Genomic DNA, 25,892 nt, shown 5'->3' with positions numbered 1-25,892 from the left:
AGCCCAAACTATAGACAGTGAAATGATTGGTAGTTACTAGTGTTAAGAGGATAGGTTGGGATGAAGAGATGGAAGACAAAGGGTTTTTTGAGAAATGCAAGTATTCTGTATAATAGTAAAATGGTAGATACATGCCGTTATACGTTTGTCAAAGCCCAGAGAGTTTATAGCACCAAAAGTGAACTACAGAGTAAAAGATGGACTTTGGCTGATAATGATGTGTCCATATAGGTTCACTCAGTTATACAAATGTACCATTCTGATACAGAGTACTGATAGGGAAACTATGAAGGTATCAGGATATGTCCTATACGGGACTCTCTGTACTTCAATTTGGCTGTGAATCTAGAACTGCTCTAAAAATTCAAGTCTCTTAAATATAACTTAACAAAAGAGGGTGATATGCATAAAGCTGAATGGAAAGCCCCCACCTTTTTTTTCTATAGAAATACCATCTAATCATAATGCATGGATCAATGGCATTTGTGAGAAACAAAGAAAACAGTTAAGAGGGTCCTGCATCCCAAGTGAGCATTAAGTCAATCATATCAAAGACCTGGGAAGATCTATGTCCTTGTTTCAACACAGCCCTGCCCCCAGCACAGTTTCATGTGGTTGAGAGCAAACTTCACCTCCTGGCTTCTCCCCTGGGTGGAATGAAGAAGGGTTAAATGTCCACCATCACGATTTTTTTGGTGGCTTATTCTCAGACTGGTTTCTGTCTTGTTCAAATCTAAATCTAAGTGCTGACAGGAAAGAGATAATCAGAATGGGGCCACAGAGAATAGAAAGATGCACCAAGAACATATTTTAAAAAATACTCAACTTCACTAATCATAAGGGAGATGCAAATGAAAAAAAATATCACTCTCAAGCAATACATGGCCACCGTCAAATGAATGGGAACTAATGACTGTTGGGAAGGATTGGGACAAATCTTGTACACTGCTAGTATGAACATAAAATTGTGTAGGTATTCTGGAAAACTGTATGGTGATTCTTCAAAAACTTAAAACTAGAATCCCAGCAATCCATTTTCAGTTATATATCCAAAAGAATCCAAAACATAATATTCTTTTTAAGTTTTTTTATTTTTTCTTTTTACATATACATGAAAGAATATATTTTGACATATTATACATATGTGGAATATAACATATCCTAAATAGGATCCCATTCTTGTGGTGTTTCACTGGTCGTGTATACATATATGAACATGGGAAATTTAGGTCTGATTCATTCTACTGTCCTTTTAATCCCATCTCCCATCCCTACCTTTCATTACCTTTTGTCTAATCCAATGAACTTCTACCCTCCCCCCAACCATCATGTGTTAGCATCCACATATCAGAGAGAATATTTGGCCTTTGGGTTTTGGGGATTGGCTTATTTCACTTTAGCATGACAGTCTCCAGTTTCATTCATTTACTGGCAAATGCCATAATTTCATTCTTCCTTATGGCTGAGTAATATTCCATTGTTTATATATACCATATTTTCTTTATCCATTCATCTGTTAAAGGGAACCTAGGTTGGTTCCATAGCTTAGCTATTTTGAATTGAGCTGCTATAAAAATTGTATGGCTACTTCACCGTAGTATGCTGATTTTAAGTCCTTTGGATATATACCAAGGAGTGGGATAGCTGGGTCAAATGGTTGTTGCATTCCAGGTTTTCTGAGGAATCTCCATACTTGAAGATTCTCCATACTCTAACTTGAGGAGATATTTGCACATCCCATGTTTATGGTATTATCTTTATTATTATTTTTATTGTCATCACTGTTGTTGAAAGGACCAATCTGTTCACTGACAGATGAATAAAGAAAATGTAGTATGCACATAGATTGGAGTATTATGTTGCCTTTCAAATAAGGAAATATCATCACTTGCTGCAGTGTGAATGCTGTAAATTGAATGTTTTGTTCCCCCCAATTCATGTTGAAACCTAACCACTAATGTGATTATGTAGAATGTGGGTCCTTAGGGAGTTATGGGTAATGACGATGGACCCCTTTTGAGAGGAATTAGTGCTGTTATGGAAAGACACGAGAGAGCTGTTTTTTTCCCCCTCATTTTTCATTTCACGAAGGAACCAAGGAGAAAATCTTCACATGCAAACCAGGAATTGGGCCCTCATAAGATACCAATATCCTTGCACCTTGACCTCAAATGTCCCAGCCTCCTAAACAAATGGTGAACAATGGCTGAAACAACTAGTGGTGGTGTAAATCTCCAGGTCTAAGATCATCATTATAGAAACCTGAACTAAGACAGAAGACAGACCTTGAGGACATCATGGGAAATTAAATTTAGCCAGTCACAAAAGGACAAATATTGTATGCTTTGACTCAAAAAATATCAAAGTAGGGTCTGGGCTTGTAGATCAGTGGTGGAGTGCTTGCCTAACATGCATGAGGCATGGGGTTCAATTCTCAGCACCACCATAAAATAAACAACTAAAAAAACTTTTAAAAAGTATCAAAGTAGTCAAAATTATAAAAACAGACATAGGTGGTTTGCAAGGGCTGGGAGAGAGGATAGTTGTATTTAATAGATATAGTTTCAGTTTTGCAGATGAAGAGGTGTAAAGATCTGTTGTACAGAGTTGTTAATATGCTTAATGTCTTTAAACTGTACACTTAAAAATGGTTATGATAGTGAATCTAATGTCATATGGGTTTAACCACCATGAAAATAATAAAAAAAAAATTAGAAAACTTTCATGGAAAATATGTTGGTACAGTAGAGTACTTGGATAAGAGTGGTCTCTGAAGGCAATGAGAGAGTAGTGGAAAATAAGGAATGGAAAATGGGTTTATATAAAATTTCTCTCTTTTCTCCATTTTCTAAGAATCTGAAACAATGCTATAGTAACAATTCCTTTGGTCTTTGGGATGGGTTTGTGTCTATCATATTATTTTCTTAATTTTTAAATGTTTACAGTGATTCATAAATAGGCACAATAAAAAACAGTCTAGTAGTATGAAGATGTTATTAAACATGAAACAGTGATAACTGAAGTCTCTTTTCTTTCAAGAGGGTACATCTCTGAACTTGTATAGACCTAGTGACACTCAATTTACTAAGTTTTTGTTGCCCTAAAATTATTCTTCTCTAGAGTGAAAAGCAATAAAATCAGAAGTGAGTAAATTGTCTAGTGTAGTCCCCTTTTTAGCCACAGACAATATGTTCTAAAGGTCCCAGTGGATGTCTGAAGCTTCATTATGTACAGAATCCTATATAAGCTATATTTTCCCACCTACAGATTCAGGGTGACCAGCTACATTGTCTATTATTAATAGGATTTTAAATTATATTCCTTTATTTTTTCAAATAGTTTTGTAGTTCCGGAAACAAAATATAAAGTTTATACAAAGTTTTACATATATCAGTAACTAGCTAACAATAACTTAAGCAGAACAAGTATTGTAATATACTTTAATAAAATGCACTTTAATAAAAGTTATGTGAATATGGGTTCTGTCTCTCGCTGTCTCAGAATACCTTATTGTACTGTACTTGCCCTTCTTGTAAATAGGTGAGATGGCACAATGCCTAGGTCATGAGATGGAGTGTGGTGAATGATGCAGGCATTGTGACAGCCTGAGGCTACTCTTGACCTTATGATGTGTCCAAAGGAAGGTCATCTGTTTCCACTGATCCTGGATTGTCAAGCCCTAGACAATGTCAATGGTTGATGACAGGCATAGACGATTGTGATGGTTGGGAATCCTTAACACAGTTGAAGAATTTTTGCAGTCATTTCAAAGAACACTGTAATCAGAACTTCTTGTTGTCAGTCTTCTTCTTCTTCTTTTTTTTTTAATATCAAATATTAGTGTGGAGCTGTTAATCCTTCAGTGATCACAGAGATGATTATTCTGGATTCCATCAAAAGGTTTTATTCCGTAATGTTTTCCTTTAATGTCTATTTAATTTGAAATAATTAAGCCGATTTTTGTAATGTCCATATTATGGGTTTTGCTTCATCTGCTGCTGCTGCTCCTCCTCCTCCTCATTCTTCTTGCTGTTCTCCGCCCCTTCCTCCTCCTCCTCTTCCTCCTTTTTCCTCTGTAAATAACAAGTTCTTCCAATTCCTCATCTGTTACCACTTCAATATATTCTTAGACTTCTTCATCAAGTTTATTAGCAAATTCTTCTTCAGAAATAAGTCTCTTCTGAATACTTTTCTAATTTCTCTATCCATGCCTAGAAACCTTTGAAACCACTCATGATTTTGCTTTGTAAGTACTTCCAGAAGGTATTTACAATTTCTAGATTTGATTCATTTATTACGTCTTATATGAGTGTTATTGCATCAGCAGTAGTGAATGATTTTCAGCACTGCATTATGTCCAGATCAGGGTCTTCATCAAATGCTGATCAAATATTTTCAAATTTCAGGTGTGTGTGTGTGACTCTCTCAGATCAGATAATGCCCTGATGTATGTAGCTGAGGCTAACTGAGGTTGTACTTGAAGATAAATATCCACCCTCAGAATTTTCATCTTCATAGCAAACAGATTCAAGATGACCAGGTGCATTGTCTATTATTACGAGAATTTTAAATTCCAATTCTTCCTCTTCCAAATAGTTTTTCACTTCTGGAATAAAGCATCGGTGGAACCATTCCACATAAAATGTCTGTCATCCATGCTTTCTCCTTATATGGCAAGAATATGCACAGAAAATTTTTTTGTTTGTCTGTCTGAGAGCTTGTGGATTCTACACTCTGTACACTGTGTTTGGCTTTACCATACATCCTGAAGCATTGGCACATAGCACCAGAGTTAATCTCTTTTCTATTTTTTATTCCTGCTGTCTCCTGTGCACTTTATTAAATATAGGTCCCTTTGAGCAGCTTTTTCCAGAAGAGCTCAGTTTCATCATAATTGAAGGCATGCTTTGGATGCCTCCTTAATCAACTTATTCAAGTCTGCCAGAAATGTGGCAACAGCATCTACATTGACAGATGCAGCCTCTCCAGTAATTTTTATATTTATTAATCCAAACCTGCTTCTAAATCTGTGTAACCATCCCCTACTTGCAATAGATGACTTGGACTCTCATTTCAGGGAACCCCTTGCTGAATTCTTTGTATAAGATAATGCTTTATGGTATAAAATGATACTCACAGTTGGAACATACTTTCTGTTCATGTCTTACTTTATTTAGTTTTTTTTATGTAGTGCTGGGGATTGAACCCTCTTTTCCTCATGAATGCTAGGCAAGGGCTCTGCCACTGAGCCACAACCCCAGCCCTTCTGTTTATGTCTAACGCCCAGAAACGAATGCCCTTTTCCATCTGAACTAAGCACTTACCATGTGTTGCAGTCATAACTTTTATAATCTGAAGTGTGATTACAAAACTAGCATAAGTTCACTTTTCTTTCTTCACAATTTCACTGGTAAATATTTTACCATAGATATTTTCAACCTCAGCATATGATTTTTTCCATTATTAAGCTGAGAACTTTTACCTTTCACTTTAAAGAAGTTTTCTACATCTTCTCTTTGCCATACTCAGGTCATAAATGTCTCTATTCTTGTACTTTGGTGACATTATTGAGTAAAATAAGGATTGCTTGAACATAATCATTGTGATACTTCAACAGTCAATCTGATAGCTGAGAAAGCTTACTAAGTTACTAATAGCTGGGTGGTATATACATCATGGATATACTGAACAGATGGATGATTCATGTCCCAAGGAGGACAGAGAAAGATGATGCAAGATGTTATCATGTTATTCAAATGGTGTGTAATTTAAATCTTATGAATTGTTTATTCTGGAATTTTCCATTTTATATTTTCTGACTATGGTCACCTTTAATTGACTTGAAATAAACTAGAGAAAGGAAAAAAGAAGTAGAAGTACTGTAATCTCATTTAACTTTATTATGAAGTAATTTTTTCAACAGTTTATTGGTTTTACCTTCCTCTAAACTGTGTCCACCATGATCTTCATAATTATCAGCATTAAAATATTTAATTCACTTTCCTTTTAAATCTTTTCAAATTTTATAATTAACACTAGGTGAACAAGATTTCTTTGGAAAATAACAATTTTCACTTCTAATTGTGTTCTTATTTTACTGTGTGACTTTGATATGGGTGGGTACATCCCCCTGGGGGTGGGTACATGCACCTGGGGGAGAGTGAGCTCTCTGACCTGCTGAGGCCTGCTTTTTTGGACTGTTTTTATCTTAAGATAGAAAATATTTTCTGTCCCCACAAACTGACTCCTTCTCTCATATATCTCATCTCAGAGAACAGTATGATCATTTGTTGATTACTCTGTTCATCATTTTTAACTCACCCCTATTTCATTAGGAGACATTTTCTTTGGTCTTTATCTCTCTTTTCATGTAGACTGAACTCTGTGGACTAAGATTCCTGGTCCCTGTACCTCCTCATATCCATTTTTTTTCCCCAAAGGAAGAATTCACACACAATGGATGTGTGAATTTGCAAACAGAAACTGGGTGCATTCCTGGTTCCTCATTTGTCTTTTCTTTTTGGTGCTAACTAGTTATAGGAAGTATTGAGATCTGGTTAAATCGTCTGTTCTGTCAATCTACACAGAGAGGCTAGAACTTAAGAGAGTTTGTTTATTTCTGGGTTTCTATTTGACTATTGATACAAGTCATGAATATTACATTCATGTGTAAAAATTGATATGTTGATCTGTTAATCTGCTGTCACTCTTAGTTCTGAATTGCTTCAGAAATTGGCTTATGAAATAAAGTATTACATGCTGAACTTTTCTCAAACTTCTAACCCAAATCCCAAATTCTGTAAGTACTGAATGTTTACTACAGCTTGGATCTTTGCTCTCACCTCTAAACCATGTCAGTTTTGGTTTATTAGTTGCCAAAATGAAAGAAATCATATAACTGTTCTGGGTTCCCCATGTCAGAGTAACCTCCAACAAATCCTCCATACTAACACCAGAAAAAGATATTTCTTGAAATAAAAATTTGGTATCTTGGTATTTCTCCACAGTCTCTTGAGTTATTACACAATCCCAAATTGGTCTCACCTGACTATTTTGACCTGGTAACTGTATACCAGGTCAAAATAGTCAATCACATACACTCTCATATCACAAGATATCCTCAAGCCAAAATCTGTCAGTATTAAGAACCAACAGGTCAATTTTTTTTTCTCATTGCCATAAACACCTTGTATCACTACTCATCTACCAGGTGAACTTATTTTGTTAGTTTAGGTACCATCTTGCCAAGAAATCTTAATCCCATCTGATACATGCTTTTCCTCTGCATTCTTTTAATACACTGCTAATTTTTACATTTGTTCATTAATTCTGTGTTATTCATCCATTCATCTTTCCCCCACCCATCTGGTCACTTGCTAATGATAGTGTAACTACCAAATACAATGGTCTAAGAATTGTGCTATGTATACAAAGGTGAAAGAAAAGATGTCATTCTTGCTTCCATGGAGTTATAACTTGTGTCAAAAGTTATTACATAGAATAGTAATGAAAATTATATTTGACTATTTTGTTCACTAGTCAAAAAATTTCTTATGGCAGAGATGGCATTTTGGATTTAGATTTGGGGAATCCATTATGTGCTTGACACAGAGATGTTGCACATACATATCAAACAATTTCATGTATAAACAATCAACTTCTGTAAATATTTTCCAACTTCCATAATTTCAGAAGTGATAAACTTAGTTGTTCCAAACGTAAGATGAAGACTTCTGGTCCAAGTTTATTCTGCAAAGTTGAGTCTTGTGAGAATATTGGGAATAAAGATGAGGAGATGTTAAATTCATTGCAGCAGTGGAAGAACAAAGTTTATTTACCTAGTGGATTAGAAGGTTTATCCAGACCTTGGCTCTGCTTCTCAATACCAGCATCTAAAACTCTCTTAGTTCCCACTGATCTTCTATGCCATGTCTTTGGGGATCCCATTTATTTGGAGTGCTCTGAACTCTTTTTCCATGTATTTGGAAATCTTCATTGTGTAAACTCTTGAAAGAAATGGGAGAACCCCTAAGTAATTCACCTGTATTATTTCTTAAGGTAATTTGCCTGTGGACATTCCATCTCCACCAGAAACTTCTGTGCCAGTAACATTACCTCCAAACAACTGCACAGACAATGAATTTGTCTGTAGGTCTGATGGTCACTGTGTTGAAAAGATTCAGAAATGTGATTTTAGATATGACTGCCCTGACAAATCAGATGAATTATCGTGTGGTAAGTGAATTCCTAAATTTTGTATTGACTGTAGCCATAAAATAGATAAGAAAATGCTAGTACAATCTTAAGTAGTACAGCCTAATGTCATAAAAATTTCCAGCTCGGCTTAGAGTACTTCTTAGTGTAAGATCTACTAATATAAAATTTATAGTAGAAAAATTGGCATGCATTTTTCTAGCAGGCTCCTAAACAGGAAAGTGTCTTTAGATTAATGTTTTGCATTCAAAACTATTTTTTAACTATACTTGACTCAGAGATTACCATTTACTACCTGTTCTTTATCCATTCCCCTTTTTGTATCTACTCCTAACACCATTCAATATGGACTATTTAGAGAAGCAGCATTATAATTCCTCCAATTAGATTCATTAATTCAAATTTGGCCATTGCCAAAATGCACATCTAACAGTGAACACTATGTCAAATATGTAGAGGTCATAAGGAAAACAATTTTAGTACAGATGGGACATATACTTAAGTTTCTAAATGATGGAAGTAGTGCAGTCACTGTTAATGACATAAAGATGGAGTGCACTTTGGGTTTTCTATAGTACACATAGGAAATCATTGAATTGATTTTTTTTTACTCTAACAACAGAATTTAAGATAGATAGATGTGTGCTCACAGAGAGAGCAAAAAAAAAAAGAATGTAAAAATTTAGAAAACATTCTCGTATAAAACTCGTATAACCAAAAAATTCACTGGGCTTGTAATTTCCTGTGATATTAGAATACAATCATTACAAAAAACTTAAAAAAAAAAAACTTTTAAGGAAACAAAAGCAATATCAAACATTGTAAATCATATTGCCTTGAACTTATGTGGCTTGGAATTTGCAATAACCTCTCTAGAGAGTGAACTAAAATTTTGCTCTTTAATATTACCATACAAAGAAGAATATACTTGTCAAAGCTGAAAAGTCATAAGACTGGCAATGCTTCTGTTGCTGCCAGCAGCTACTTAAAATCTCACCTCTGCATAAGAGAAGATTATTAGCAAATGCAGTTATTCTCATATTTCTATTACTATCAAGTTTTGAATAGAATAACCTAGATATTTTTGAAACTCTCCTAGTGATTATGCAAACCACTTGCTAATTATTTTAATGGTTCTTAGGATTAAGATTATTATTTTAAAAGCCAAAAGTTAGAAAGTGCTGTATAAGTAGAAATTGCTATTCATTAACCTATTTATTGTGACTTACTCTTTTCTTTGTTTTACTCTATCCAAGTTATGGAAGTTTGCACATTTGAGAAAAAAAACTTGTGTAAATGGTATCTGCCATTCCAAGCAAATTTATACCAAGATTCAAACATATTCAGGTGGGGACTTGGTAATGGAAACAGTATTCATCATGGGGAAGAAGACCACAGGCCATCAGTAGATCATACAAAGTAAGTAACCCATATTTTTTAACCTCTTTTGTAGGAAATATTTATCAAGCGACTTTCAAATTCTTGTTGTAGGCCAGTGCTATAGAGTAAAGATGAATATTTAAGTTAAATAATGAGAGCACCAAATGTCTTCTTTCGTAGAATATTGAAAAAGAAAATTAAAAAGCAATGAATGTTGGGGCTGGTGATGTAGCTCAGTGGTAGAGCACTTGCCTAGCATGTGTGAGGCACTGGTTTCAAATCTCAGCACTGCATATAAATAAATAAAAAAAAGTAAAGGTCCATTGACAAAAACCCAAAAAACAATGAATGTTGTGCATGTCATAGAAATTAGAGAAAAGCATGAATACGTAAAATATATATGTGTGTGTGTGTGTGTGTGTGTGTGTGTGTGTATGTGTTTATATATATATATACATACACACATATATACATATATAAATTTCACCACATCTTGAAAACCATTGTTAACATTTTTCTTAAAAATTATCTGTTCTGGGCTGCAGATGTGGCTCAAGCCGTAGCGCGCTCGCCTGGCATGCGTGCAGCCCGGGTTCGATCCTCAGCACCACATACAAACAAAGATGTTGTGTTCGCTGAAAACTAAAAAAATATATATATATATTAAAAAAAAATTCATTCTCTCTCTCTCTCTCTCTCTCTCTCTCTCTCTCTCTCTCTCTCTCTTCCTCTCCCCCCTCTCTCTATCTTTAAAAAAAATTATCTGTTCTGGGCTGGTATTGTGGCTCAGCAGTAGAGCACTCATCTAGCATGTGTGAGGCACTGGGTTTGATCCTCAGCACCACATAAATATAAATAAATAAAAGAAAGGTATTGTGTTCAACTACAACTAAAAAAAATTTTTTTTTTAAATATCTGTTCTTACTCCATCACAAAAGCAATCAAGAATATAAATAAAAATAAATGCTGTGAGAATGTGGAAAAAGGTACATTCATACATTGTTGTTGAGACTGCAAATTTGAACAACTCTGGAAAGCAGTAAGGAAATTTCTCAAAAAATTAGGAATGGAACCACCATATGACCCAGTTACTCTACTCCTTGGTTTTTATTTAAAAAAAAAACTTAAATTCAGTATACTATAGTCATATATCCACTTCAATATTTCTGGCAGCAAAATTCACAAAAGTCAAGTTATGGAATCAGCCCAGATGCCCATTAGTAGATGAATAGATTAAGAAAATGTGGTGCATATACACAATGGAGGTTTACTCAGCCATAAAGGAGAATGAGATTATGGCATTTGCCAATAAATAGTTGGAAGTGGAGAACATCATGCTAAGTGAAATAAGCCAAACTCAGAAAATCAAAGGTTGAATGTTTTCTCTCTTATGTAGAAGCTACAGCAAAATAAGGAAAAGTGGGTGGGTGGGGGCTCAAATATCATAAAGATAAAGATAAAATAAGTGGAGAAGGAGGAGATCTAGAGAGAAGGAAGGAGGACAGGAAAGGGGAGGAAGTGAGGAATGAATTTAACAAAATCATACACTGTGTGCACATATAAATACAGCACAGTGGATTCTAGAGTAGGGGAGGACAATGAGGGATAAGAGGAAAGGGAAGGTGGGCAGACACTGGGGACTGAAATGGAATAGCTCAAATTCCATGCATGTGTGATTTTTTTAAAAAAAATTAACCCACTTATTATGTGAAAATATAATGCTCTCAAAAAAAGATCTGTTCATCCTCCCCTTTACCAAATCCTTCCCTTCTTCTTCTCCTTTTCCATTTCCTTGTCTACAGTTTTGTCTTTTCCTATTTCAATTTCTTTCCCTCTTTTCCCTTTTACTGTCTCTTTCCTTTCTATTCTTTTGTGTGTTTTTTATATACATATGAATACGAGTAAATGTCCAGATTTTCTGTATGGATGTATGAGTGTATTTTTCACTTTGTGATGTCATGCCATTAAATTTTATCTACAGCATAGTTTGCATTTTACTATATGAAGACTTAATAATTTACTACTCTGTCCCCAACTGGTGAACTTCCTAGTTGAATTTATTTCACCTTAAAACTGTAAAGTTGCTGGAAAGAAAACTGCCTATCATGTGAGAAATATGGTTCTTGTGGAGATAAACCAATGAATCAAAGAGATGATTCTTGCTCTCATAAGGACACTTTACTAAACCAATAAATAGAGAGCAACTCAGATGGAGACATACGCTATAGAGAAAAATGGCAACAAGGAAGGGGTTAATGTGTAATGAATAGATTCTTCTAATGGAGCCCAAATGGAAATGCTCTGCACTGCATCTATGCCAGAAGACCAGTATGGCTGGGGCAGATAAAGCAAGGGCAAACTAGATATCAAATGCAATTTCTTTCCTTATTGTATTCACTATTAATTTTTTGTCATTTTTTAATATTTTTTCATTTTTGAAAATGTGAGAATATTTTACAGTTTTGTAGGCATGTTTTGTATCTTTTATAAAAAAACTTTATATCCTTTATAAAAACTCTTGTTTTTATTATTTTCTTTTTTATTTTGTGTATCACATTTTACACATTAATTTTTATCACATGGATTATATGCACATAGTCTAAAAAGTGAAAGAGGAGTGACCATCTTATAATGAAATAACTGTATTACTTCCAAGGATTCCAATCCAATTTCTTGGTGCTGTCTTCTTATACCCTAGGACCCTATTCACTCTTCTACCTTTTATGAGTAACTGGTCTAGGTAACTGGTCCTTATTTATAAAATAATACACATCCAAGTCTTGATTTAATAACTTTAGACTATATTTTTTATTTTCTTATTAATTATACATGACAGTAGAATATATTTTGACATATTATACATATATGGAGTATAAAATCTCATCCTTCTGGTTGTCCATGATGTAGAATTACATTGGTCATGTAATCATACATGCACATAGGAAACTAATGTCCGATTCATTCTACTACTGACTTCCTGTTATAAGAAATGGAACTCCTAGTGCCCTCCCAACCCCCTTTTTATCTCCCCCATCTTTCTAATATTTTTATATACAACTTGGTTTAATTATTTTATCTCAGCAGTACTCTGGTTCTTTTTTTCACTTCTGTGTTGGATGTTTCATGATGATTGCTTCTTTCGTTTACAATATCATAGTTTACATTAAACTTAGCAAGTGCCTCATTTATTTTCCTTAGATGTTTTATGCACCTCATGCTCTTTTCCCCAACATCAGTGTTAACTTCCAGTTGTTGGGTTAGCCAATCCCAAATAACCAAATGCCGAATGTTTTCTCTGATATAAGGAGGCTGATTCATAGTGGGGTAGGGAGAGGGAGCATGGGAGAAATAGAGGAACTCTAGATAGGGCAGAGGGGTGGGAGGGGAAGGGAGGGGGCATGGGGTTAGAAATGATGGTGGAATGCAGTGATCATTATTATCCAAAGTACAGGTATGGCGACACAAACTGGTGTGAATATACATTGTATACAACCAGAGATATGATAAATGGTGCTCTATGTGTGTAATAAGAAGTATAATGCATTCTGCTGCCATATATAAATAAAAAATAAATAAAATGCTTAAGCTCATCTCCTCATCTCCCCACCCCAACTTTTCATGGAAGGCCTTCCTGTCAAGGTCTTTGCCACGTGTACCTACACTTCCCTCTGTAATCTGCCAACACAGCTGTTTTTCTGGTCCATTCCTTCAGCCAGTATAGAGTGCTAAATCCCTAGTTTCCTAAGCCCTATGATTCCTGTTTCTTGTTTAAGACTTTTTCTTTCTACATTATCTCTGTTTCTCTTTTCTGTCTTTTACTGTTTGCTTGGATGTCTTTTTTGCATATAGAGACTTTTATCTTTTGTTTGATAATCCTTGGGTCTCCATTAATGTTTAAGAATAAGGCCCTTAAAAGTGAACTTGAAGGTTTATACAAATGATCCTGATGTTGTAGTCTTCATTGTCAGATGATAAGTTCATCATGTTTTAGCAGATGTCTCCATGGTGATGTTTGAACCATAGATGGTTTCCAATTTATGTAGTTAAATTTGTCATTTCCTAAAGTTTCTTCCTTACTTGCTCCATTTAGAAAATCCTACCTTAAAATTATGCAGCTATTTATGTGTCTACACACACACACACACACACACACACACACACACACACATATACCCCCCACACACACACTTACACTCAATCTGGTGTGTTAGGACCCATTTATAGGGATAAGAATCTGAGATACTGATAGAAGTATTAATTTGACTTTGGAAGAAATAATTTTTTTATTTAAAAAGCAAGGATAAAGAATTAATGGTGTTGACTTAGGAGAATTTGTAAATTAAAAATTCAGACAATAGAATATCCCAAAAATTACAATTATATCTTCCAATATTAGTGGATTTTCTTTCTAATTTTCTGGCTTCCATCTTTCAAGTACTTATCTTTATCTGTCTTATTTTTCATCTGTGGTTTTTATTACCTTTTCTCTAAAGTTTTCTTATTCACTTTATCTTCTCATTTCCATTTAAAAATTATTTTAATTTTGGACTTTGTTATTTCACTTTGCTTCATAGCTATCATCATTAATTTGGGTCTTCTTTTTTAGGGTTCAATAACTGATACTTTCCCCTATTTTGTAGTTCAAAAAATTTTTCAGTGCTCATGACCTACAATATCACCTCCTTTTCCTTGATTCTGATTTCAGGGAAACATTATGGCAGACAACAAAAGGGATCCCCATTTCACAGAGAATCTTTTGAAAATCTTCAGACCTTTTTACCCCTGTCCACAGTTAAGATTCCATGACTCCCAACTTCTGTGGTTGCTGCTTCAAAGAAAACTAATGGCATATGTTATCCTGTCCCCGATTGCCATGGCTAAAATAGCCTTTGATGACATAATAAGATATTTACTATGCAGTCATTTTCTTGGGCTGAACTTTTCCCCTTTTTCGGAGCTCTCTTTTTCTATCATTTTATTTTATTAAAATGATTCAAATTTTACCATCATTTGATTGAAATGTTAGCAGAATATCTGTGCAAACTACACAGAGTAGGCGGGCACTGATACTGCTTTGTTTTTTGTCAGTTGGTAAGTCGTATTTTGGAATTCGCACATACAAATTTTCCCTTGGGCTGCTTCTGACTCAAAATAAAGCAAATTTCAGAAAGTTTCTCTGCCTTAGGTAAATAAACCACACCTCACTAATGATCTATTTTACCTTTGAAAAAGAGGTAGGCTGACTAGGATCTCACATCTCAATGTTGAAGTATAAATAGATTTAAGTCAGCATGTTATATAAGCCAACAGTTTGCTTGCATCTCCCCTCAACCCACCACCTCCAGTAGATGCAAATACCAGAGGAATCCCAGGCACTAGAATTTCTCAATTTGTTGCATTATTTTTAAATGTCGGGTGTTTCATGATTACAAGCTAAAAGCCACAAAATTAAATATATTTTAAATAGGAATATCTAGCAGTCAGATAATATTTCATGAATGTGCTCTCCACGGCAACAAATCATAAAGCAGGAAGTAGCCAGCCCCTAGGTCCATATCTATTCTTGTCTTTCTCTCTCTCTCACCTTCTCTCTAGCCAAGGAAGTGTTGATATTTTTTACTTTGTGGTAGGAAATAGTTCTTATGCACCATATATCCTATTCTGTGGCTTACAGTAAAACTCCAAGCGCAGTTTTCTAAGTTTTGTGTTTTTTTCTTTATAGTTAATATTTAAAGCCAAGCTTTGTTAATTTAGAAGAAGTTTTTATTCTCTCTGGTGTCTGACTCTAGAAATTTAAAGCCACATTTTTTTTAAGTGGCAGAGTTAAAGCCACATTTTTAAAGCCGTTGTTTCTAAAAGAATTTTCAAGACCAGTTTTGAAAATCAAGAAGGATTTATGTCATTTATTTCTTTTTCTTTGTATGTACACTCTCCCAGCTCTCCCTAAGGCAAATTTGCTTCTGGCTCAGGATGGGAAAGATCATTTATAAACAAGTACAAGAGAAAAAAAAGCACATTGATGTATTTCAAAATATTCTCCCACTTTAAACACTTAATGAAGCAATAAAAGGTATAGAAAAGGCCTGGTAATGGAGGGATATAAAGGGAAATTTTCACTGTGGAGTTGAGTCATAGGGTATTAGCATGTGTATTTTTCATCATGAAAATGAAATGATGTAAGCTAAATTGAATGAAATTCGAAATGACATTCTCTCTCTATATATATACATATATATGTATATATATATATAATCTCCATACTTTAATGGACTAGCTTTTGTACATCTGAAATGAACTCTGAGATGTAAAGTTAGCATTGAATTTTTATTTGTTATTTGTTGCTTTTGGGAGAGTGACACCATTCCACACAGTTAGTTCTTCCAATACTTTATATGAACTAGAAAAGTCGTCTCTTCTGTTATAGCTAAGCAGATGCTGCACAGGACTTGATGCATGGATCCTTCTTGCATCCTGCTCAGCAGGGCCCACGTGAGGATGCCAGGCCTTGTGTTTTCCTAAGATGGCAATCATGAAATGAGAACAACTCTCGAATATAATCCAATGAAATGACAAAGCAAAATTCATTTGATGAAGGTATCACCAGTTGCAGTTTCTAAGTCCTCTTGAGATTGGGGTTGGATGAGTTTTATGTTTCCTGTAAATTATGCAATGAGAGAGAAAATTTTATGGAAAAAAGGTTTTTATTCTTAGTATTTTGGCGAAAAAAAACCCATAATCTAGTTTAAAAAATAAAAACAGACTCAAAATGAGTTTGTGCCCATTCATGATCCAGCAACTACTAGGAAAGTTGGCAAAAATAGTAGTTCTTCTTAGCTGATTCTTTTTAAATTGCTATTTGCACATTACTGAATCAATATATTTAGATCATCCAGCATCTGAGTTTATATAGTTCATTCAAGTTTAAATATGCTGAGAGTACTATAAATTTGGCAGAGTTGTAATTTCATATGATCTCAGAATCTTGTACTCAGACTTCCAAAATCAATTTAATTGACCAACACTTTCAGTCCAGGCAATGTTACTGTAATATTAAATATGTTGGTTCATAGCTAAGCACCATAAGCTTTATGATAATTTCTATCACATAGAAAAAGCTTTTGTTTAGCCCAATTTATTTATTTCTACTGCTGGAGGCCTAAAGAGAGTACAATTTTATGTCCTTAATCCTAAAATCCATTTTATTTGACTAAATGTCCATCATGGGGTTGGTAAGATTTTGTAGGAGGAAGAAATCTCCCCCATAGGCAAAACTTAGTTCTCCATAGTTCATAGTTCACGTAGAATGATTATATCTATTAGAGAACCTGTGCATAGTTAGTGATTTCTGATTATGAGCATCATAGATTATTTGAAAAAAATTTTCTCAAGATGTAGATCAAGGACCATAGAAACTTTACACACACATGCACATGCACGCATGTGTGCCTGTACACACACACACACACACACACACACAAATGAAAAATGTACATATACACACTCTGTCTCTATATATCCACACATCAATGCAGATTTTGAAACACTTGGATAAAAATCTCTGGGAACAGAGCAGGGAATCTATTTTTACTACCATTCCTAGATGGTGTGAGAACACGCCGATCATCAGGGATTTCTGTGGCAGGAAGTGGGCAAGGCATGCTTAAAAAGAGTAGCTTTCCTGCCTCCTGATTCCAGTTTTGATCAGAGTAGCTTCATTTTTCTATAAGTCAGTGACTGATTTTTTTTTTAAGAACAAAAGAAGAAAATTAAATGCTCCAGGGTAGCTGCACTTAAAACATAAAATCAAAGTTATATATTGTAAAGTAACCATTACAATTGAGAAATAGGTGGGGAAAAAATGGTTTAGCCTGAATGGACCTAAAAACAAAATTTTATATCACTCTCAAGCTTTTCTCATTCATTGTATGATAACCAATGTGTTTTCTCAAACTTCTTTCCTATGTATTTTCTTATTTCCATAGATCCAAATTAAATGACGTTGTCTTTTTTTTAACTGAAACTAAAACAAACATACAAATTTTATTGATTACCTGGCAATGACAGATAGTTTAACTATTTGGGATTTCAGAGCTAGATTACATGTTGTTGAAAAACTTTATTTGATGATTTATCATTCAAAATTTTTAGGCAAATGAGAATACAATTTCTTAAACATGTTGCTTATTTGACAAGCACAGAAGTATTCAGATTTTTCTTTGTTTTACATAATGCTAATCATTATTTCTAAGATGAAAATGAGAATAGTCTCACTGTTGCAAGTGTACCTACATCCCTATCTATATTGTATGTTTGTACAATCTTGACATCATAAACTAAAAGACGGGTAAAAATGAAAACTGTATCTGTGTGATATAATTCTGAATATCATTATCTATCTAATATTGGATGTTAATATGGATAAAAGCTTCAATAAACGGATAATAGTGTAATATTTTCTGCTCTGTTAGAATAACGGTTTTTAAAACTTTAGTCCCTTATTACCATATTTACTGTCTGCTTAGAGCCTTCTTTAGTAAGAAAATAAGCCACTATTTTATAGATCAGTTTAAATGCCTTTATATTCTCAACAAAATGTCTAAGAAATCAAAATTTTTTAATTGAAACTAATGGTTAAATACCAGTTTTTGTTAATAGGTTTACTGAAATAAATATAAAAGTCCAAATCATCAAATACAAATTAAGTGTAGACATTTTCTTTTAACTGCTTTAATCATTGCTAGCAAGTGGCATTCTGACTAAACTACCACAGACTGAATGTAAAGTATGATTATACCTCTGGGAAACAAGAATAAAAACGCCATTATTTTAGACTAACCTGGATTTAAGAACTTATTTTATACATTTTTACACATATCAGTAATTCATTTTTAATGAAGTGATTAAATTACAAGTTTTAATTGTATTCAAAAGTTCTTAACTTGTAAGGAGTTTTAAAAAATGGGTGCATACTTTCTAAAAGACAACATATGTAGAAAGTGATTAAGTAGCATATTTGCTATAGAAGGTAAAGTTTAAGAAGATATTCATAATATATGCCTTTATGTTGTGTTGCTAAAAATATAGCCTCTTTTGAGTATATAACAAAATTATAACTTTAATGTTATAGTCACATTGCATTCAAAAATTAAAAGGTTAGTTTTATTGTATCAATTTTTAAAATGCTTTTCCTTTGACTCCATCAATACGATGTGAATTTAGTCTAGGTCATAGATAAAATTGTTATAGTTGTAAAGAGTTTGGAGAAAAAACATTCCTCAACTACAGAAAGGTAAATTTCCTTTACCTTAACTATCTGTAGTGAGACAAGAATTTGAAAGTATGAACCTGCTGTATCTCATATAAATTATTTTTATGCCATCGGTGTGATCTTCTGACATAGTGATTGATTTATACTTCAGTTACTCAAACCAATGTTCTTTATTGCCCCTATGGTTCATAGGTCTTCACAACTAGCTGTACAGTTCATTCTTACATTAAGCATTTGTTTCCTGAGCCACTGAGAAGAGAAGGCTTCATTAGAAATGGAGCCAGCATGTACATGAATAGCCATTGTATTACTCAGCAGAAAGTCTTTCTTGTTCCAAGAATAGACCCTTCAGGCAACAACCAATAGGGGGTACATGCTTACTTGTATGTCTGTCTTAAATAGTATGTACTTTGGATTTTTTGGATTTTATTACACATTAATTAAAATAATGTCATGATTAGAGACCAGGTACTGATTCCTTTAATAAATTCTTAATTCCTATATTGCTGAAATCCTTTTATTTTACCAAAAAAAGAAAAGAAAGAAATTCATTTTCACTGTTTGAAAATATTTAAATATAGGTAAGAAAGAAAAACAATGAAAACACCTATAATCCTAATATCATGACATAAGCATTGTATATATGTGCAAATATATTTTCAATAAAAATGTTTATAATGACTATATTATTTTCTTATCTTCTTTTAATTCTATATATGATCTGCAATTCACTATTTACCAATATTTTTAATGGGCCAATAATATTTCATTAAGTGAAATATTAACTATATTTCTGTAATAAATATAAAAAGACCAATTTTAATCACTTTTCAATGACTAACATATGACTTAGCCCACTTCTTAGATTATATACTGAGAGGAAAGAAAACAGGAAGTACAAATTTTATTTTAATTATCATTCATATTTTAAGACTTCTGAATCAAAAGTTTATAATGCACCATTTTTGCTAGCAGTATATGACAGTGTCTATTTTTCTGTTATATTTGCCAACACTGGTGTATTTCAATATGTTTCACATTTTCTAATTTGATAGATTAAAACAGCATCCAATTGTGTATTTTTAAATTTCTTGATACTAATGATGCTGTTTTTGTTCTTTTCTTTGTACCTTTTCTAACTGTATTTTTGAGACTGTGTTTCCCCTTTGTGTTCCCTAACTTGGTTTGAAGTATATAGTGCTCATGTTTTTGCTCATGGATTTATAAAATCTTGTCAGGAACTCATGTAATTTTATAAATCTATTATGAAAAAGATTTTCCCCAAGTTTTCATTGGCCTTTTGTTATCATTTGTCCTATTTTGTCTAAAAGTTTCTAAGTTACTTACCATTATGTCTGCTAACTTTATTCTTTATCATTTATCATTGTTGTGCTTAGAAACACATTCTCACTCTAAGTATAAATAAAATTTGCCTTCAGTTTCTACTGTGTTTCTATAGTTTCAGTGTGTTTCAATTATGACTTAAATTCACCTGATAATTTCATATGGTAAAATGGTATGGGAAAAGAATCTCATTTGGGTTAATAATAAGCCAGTTGATGTAATATGTTTTAACATTTAGCGCATTATAGTTATACATAATAGTGAGGTTCATTTTTGCATTGCAAATTGTGGCATTACTAATTCTAATCTCGAACTGTTGCATTACAGTTGTATTTAAAATTGTAATAGATTGTGATATATTTATACATGCACATAACATAATTTGGTCAACTTTATTCCCCAATACTTTGTTTCCCTCCTGTCCTCCCTCCACCTTGGTCTTCTGCTTCTATTCAACTGCCCTCTATTCTATTTTTGTTTTTATTCTATTTGTGTGAAATCCCCTTTTAAAAATCCTTTCTTCTCTCTGTATTCTGCATCTGAGAGAGCATTTGGCCCTTGACTTTGAGAGTCTACCATATTTCACTTAGTATGATATTCTCTAGGTGCATTCATTGACATGATTTAATTCTTCATGGCCGAATAGAACTACATTGTGTATATGTGTCACATTTTCTTTATCCATTCATTAATTGATGGGCTTTTAGGCTGGTTCTATAACTTGTCCATTGTGGATTGTGATGTTATCAACATTGGTATGCATGTATTACTATAATATGCTGATTTTAGTTCTTTTGGTTAAATATCAAGGACTGAGATACCTGGGTCATGTGGTGAACCTCGTCTTTTGAAGAATTTCCTTATTGCTTTCTAAAGTAGTTGTACTAATTTGCAGTTTCATCAATAATGTATAAGTGTACCTTTTACCCCACATTCTTGCCAGCAATTATTCTAATTTGTATTGTTGTCGATTGTTATTCTGACTGGGATGAGATGAAATTTCAATGTAGTTTTGATTTGTATTTCCATGATTAGTAAGAATGTTGAATATCTTTTTTCTTCATGTATTTGTTAGCTATTTGTATTTTTTTCTTTTGAGAAATGTCTCTTAAGATCTTTTGCCTATTTATTAAGTGAGTTATGAGGGGTGTGTGTGTGTGTGTGTGTGTGTGTGTGTGTGTGTTAAGTTTTTTGAGTTCTTTATATATTTGGGTTGGTAATTCCCTATTGGAGGAATAGCTGGCAAAGATTTTCTGCCATTCTGTAGGTTCTCACTTCATGTTCCTAATTGTTTCCTTCATGTGTAGAAGCTCTTTAATTTAATGCTATCCAACTTATTGATTGTTGGTTTTATTTATTGAGCTTTAGGCATCTTATTAAGAAGTTAGTGCCTGCTCCAATGTGTTGGAGTGTTGCCCCTGTGTTTTCTTCTAGCAGTTTCACTATTTTTGCTCTGATTCCTAAATCTTCAATCCACTTGGAGGTGATTTTTGTGCTGAATGAGAGATAGGGATGTAGTTTCATTCTTTACATATGGCTATTCAGTTTTCCCAGAACCATTTGTTCAAAAGGCTATCTTTTCAATGGGTATCGAGGCACACACCTATAATTCCAGAGATCTGGGAGTCTGAAGCAGAAGCATTGAAAGTTTAAAGCCATCCTCATTGAGGTCCGAAGCATCTTAGTGGAGAGATCCTATCTCAAAATAGACTGGGGATGTAGCTCAGTGATCAAGTGCCCCTGGGTTTCATCCTCAATACCAATAAACAAACAAACAAATAAATAAATAATCCAAACAAACAAACAACAGAAAAAGAAAAAAGGGCTATCTTTTCTCCAACTTGTGCTTTTTTTAAATTTATTTTTTAGTTGTAGTTGGACACAATACCTTTATTTTATTTACTTGTTTTTATGTGGTGCTGAGGATCAAACCCAGGGCCTTGCACATGCCAGGCGAGTGTTCTACCACTGAGCCACAACCCCAGCCCCCAACTTGTGCTTTTATCATCTTTGTGAAGCATCAGATAATTGTATTTACATGGATTTTTCTCTGTGCCTTCTAGTCTATTAAGTTGGCTTTTATATCTGTTTGTCTGTTTCTATGCTGATAGCATGCTGTTTTTGTTACTATTTCTCCATAGTACAAATTAAAATCAAATATTATGATGCCTCCAGCCTCATTCATGTTGCTCAGGACTGCTTTGGCTATTCTGGATCTTTTATTTTTCCACATAAAGTTTAGGAATAATTTTTTTCTATTTATGTAAAGAATGTTATTGGTATTTTGATGGGCACTGCATTGAATTTGGAGATTGCCTTTGGTGGTTTGGCCATTTTGATGATACTAATTCTCTGCATCCATGATCATGATAGGTCTTTCCATTTCTAAGGTCTTCTTCAATTTCTTTCTTCAGTATTTTATAATTGTTATTGTAAAGGTCTTTCATCTCCTTAGTTAGATTTATTTCCAAGTAATTTTTTTTTAAAAAAAAAATTTGTTTTAGTTGTAGATAGACACAATACCTTTATTTTATTTATTTATATGTGGTGCTGAGGATTGAATCCAGTGCCTCATATGTTCTAGGTGGGCACTCTACCACTGAGCTATAACCCCAGACCCCCAAAGTAATTTTTGAGGCTATTGTGAATGGAACAGTTTACTTGATTTCTTTCTCAGTGGATTCATTATTGGAGTATGGGAGAGCTATTGATTATTTTGTGCTGCTCTTGTATTCTTCAAATTTGCTGAATTTGTTCATTAGTTCAAGAAGTCTTCTGGTGGATACTTTGGATATTCTAACTATAGGGTCTTGTCAATAACACCCTGAGATAACTTGACTTCTTCTTTTCCACTGTATTTCTTTAATTTTCTTCTCATTCCTTATGTCTCTGGCTAGTTTCAAGAACTACACTGAAGAGAATTGGATATCTCTACAATCAGGAGTCAGACAAGGATATCTAAGAGTAGATATCCTTCTCTGACTCCTGATTGTAGAGGAAATGCTTTCAGTTTGTCTCTATCAAGGGTTTGTCATATGTGGTCTTTATGGTATTTAAGTATGTTCCTCCCAGTTTCTTCAGCATTTTTAACATGAACGGGGGTAAATTTCATCAAAGGCTTTTTCTGCATCTATTGAGATGATCAAGTGAGTTTTGTCCTTGATACCTTTTATGTGATAAATAACATTTATTAATTAACATATATTAAAAAATCTTGCATTCCCAGGATAAAACCAACTTGATGATTTTTAACCTTTTGGATATAACTTGCTAATATTTTATTAAGGATTTTTGATGTATGTAAATCAAGGATTTTGGTCTGTACTTTTTTTGTGCGTGATGTAGCTTTACATGGTTTTGGTATCAAGGTGATACTGGCTTCATAGAATGAATTTGGGAGTATTCCCTCCCTTTTTATTTCAATTCTTAATCTTTTGAAGAATTGCCATAATTTGCAGAGAATTTGTGTTAGTTCTTCTTTAAAAGTCTTGAAGAACTTAACTGAGCATCCATTTTGTCCTGGATTTATCTTTGTTGGAAGATTTCTATTATTACTTTAATTATGTTGTTTGCTATTGGTTTGGTGAAACGTTCTATATCTTTTTGGTTCAATTTCGGTAGGACATAACAGTCCAGAAATTTATCAATATTTTCTAGTTTTTCTAATTTATTGGAATATACATTTTCAAAATAGTCCATGATGATCTTCTGTATTGCAGAAATGTCTGTGATGATATCTCCAATATATCTCTTAGTTTATTGATTTGAATTTTCTCTTTCTTTTGGTTAGTTTGGACAAGGATTTATCAATATTTTTATCTTTTCAAAGAACCAAGTCTGTTGCACTTGTCCTTTGTATTTTTTTTTCTCAATTTCATTGGTTTTGGCTCTGATCTTAACTATTTGGACCTAGTCTTAATTATTTCCTTCTTTTCTAGGGCCTTGAGATATAGCATTAGATTTTATTGAAGATGTTTCTTTCTTTTCTTTTAATATAGACACAATACCGTTAACTTTCCAATTAGAACTTCCTTCACAGTATCCAAAGATTTGGGTACATTGTATCACTATTCTCATTTGATTATAGAAATTGTAAAATTTCTATTCTCACTTCTTCTATGATCCACCCCTTGTTTAAAAAAGTATTTTTCAATCTTTATATGTATAGGTGGTTTCTATAATTTTCTTACTGTCAATTTCTAACTTCATTCCATTATGGCCTGATAAGATGCATAGAATTAATTTTTGTATTTGCTCAGACTGGCTTTGTGATGTTGAATATGGTCTGTTTTTCAAAAGGTCCTGAATCTGCTGAGAAGAAAGTGGATTCAACTGTTTGAGATGAAATAGTCTAGAGATATCTATTAAGTCCATTAAATGTATGGTGTTATTTAGGTTGGAAGTATTTTTATTGATTTTTACATCTGGATGACCTATCTATTGGTGAGAGGGGTGTGTTAAAATCACCCAGTATTATTGTACTGGGATCTATTTGAGATATAATGTCAAGAAGTGTTTGTTTTATGTAGCTAGATGCCCTGACAGTTGGGGCATGGATATTTGCTATTGCTATATCTTCTTGTTGGATTATTCCCTTTACCATTATTCCCTTTATATGTATTGACCATTTTTATATCTTCCAGTTAACTTTTTTCTTGAAATCTGCTTGTCAGAGATGAGAATAGCTACCCCAGCTTGTTTTAGGACTCCATTCACATAGAATATAGTTTTCCACCCTTTTACTTTCAGCTTGAAGATATCTTTGCCTATATGGTAATTCTCTTGCAAACAGGATATAGTTGAAACTATTTTTAAAATCTATTCTGCAAATCTACATCTCTTCTTTCAAGTGCTTATATCACTTCTGGTCAGTGTTATTATAAATAAATGTTCATTAATTTCTGTCATATTTTTTTTATACTTAATTTGGTCCTAATTTTAATTTAATTGCTATACTAGAGAGTCATCCATTTGAGACCTCTATGGTTTGTTTTCTAGTTCTTCTGTGTGTAACATATCATTAAGTATATTTGTAGTGCTAGCTCAGTGGTCATTAATTATTTTAGTTTATCCTCATCATTGAAAGTGTCTACTTCTTCCTTGAAAGAAGAAAGATAGCTTTGATGGCTATAGGAATTGTGGCTGGCAATTATTCTCTTTCAGAGCTTGGATGATCTCATTCTAAGCCCTTCTTTATTTCAGAGTCTGAGTTCAGAATTCAAACATTATTCTTATTAATTTACGTTTAAGCGTGACTTCAAATTTAAAAAAATATGGACAACTTTTCATGAATTGATGTGATCCTTGCACAGGGGCCATTGTAATCTTCTTTATATTTCAGCGTTTGTATTTGTGCTGCTAAAGTGAACACTGATTTAATATTTTTTAACAGCTGCAATTATACTTAATTGTTTCTTGTTACCTCTATGTGGTAAAAATCTCCATACTAATCCTTAAATCTTTCTGTTATTCACATTTATTGATAAGAATGTTGTGTATCATCTGTCAAAGACAAAGGCCTGACGGGTGGCTAGGAATATCCTTTTACATTGCTTGTTTTATTAAATCCCACATCAGCTTGATTGTCCACCCAGCAGCAAATTTTGAAGCTTTATCCTCTAACCTGCCTTACAAGTCTGCTTCAGCATGGCCACCCTTTTCTTCAGGGACAATTAGTTATCTCCAT

General features: G+C 33.5%; 1 protein-coding gene and 1 non-coding gene across 2 annotated transcripts in view; one reads left to right on the top strand and one right to left on the bottom strand.

Annotated features, from left to right (window-relative positions):
- Malrd1 (MAM and LDL receptor class A domain containing 1) overlaps positions 1-25,892 on the top strand; it is a 638,713-nt gene that overhangs the window by 198,582 nt on the left and 414,239 nt on the right. Inside the window, exons 20-21 of the mRNA XM_076872892.1 lie at positions 8,059-8,235; positions 9,471-9,633. Of these exons, the coding sequence (XP_076729007.1) occupies positions 8,059-8,235; positions 9,471-9,633 (340 nt within the window). The remainder of the gene's footprint in view (positions 1-8,058; positions 8,236-9,470; positions 9,634-25,892) is intronic.
- LOC143379789 (U6 spliceosomal RNA) lies at positions 25,474-25,577 on the bottom strand. Its single transcript, XR_013088565.1, has one exon. It is a non-coding gene; the product is annotated as a U6 spliceosomal RNA (small nuclear RNA).

The sequence above is a fragment of the Callospermophilus lateralis genome, chromosome 13 (genome assembly GCF_048772815.1).
Source record: "Callospermophilus lateralis isolate mCalLat2 chromosome 13, mCalLat2.hap1, whole genome shotgun sequence".
Lineage (NCBI taxonomy): Eukaryota > Metazoa > Chordata > Mammalia > Rodentia > Sciuridae > Callospermophilus > Callospermophilus lateralis.
The sequence above is the reverse complement of the archived record's forward strand: the minus strand, read 5'-3'. Positions and strand labels throughout refer to the sequence as shown.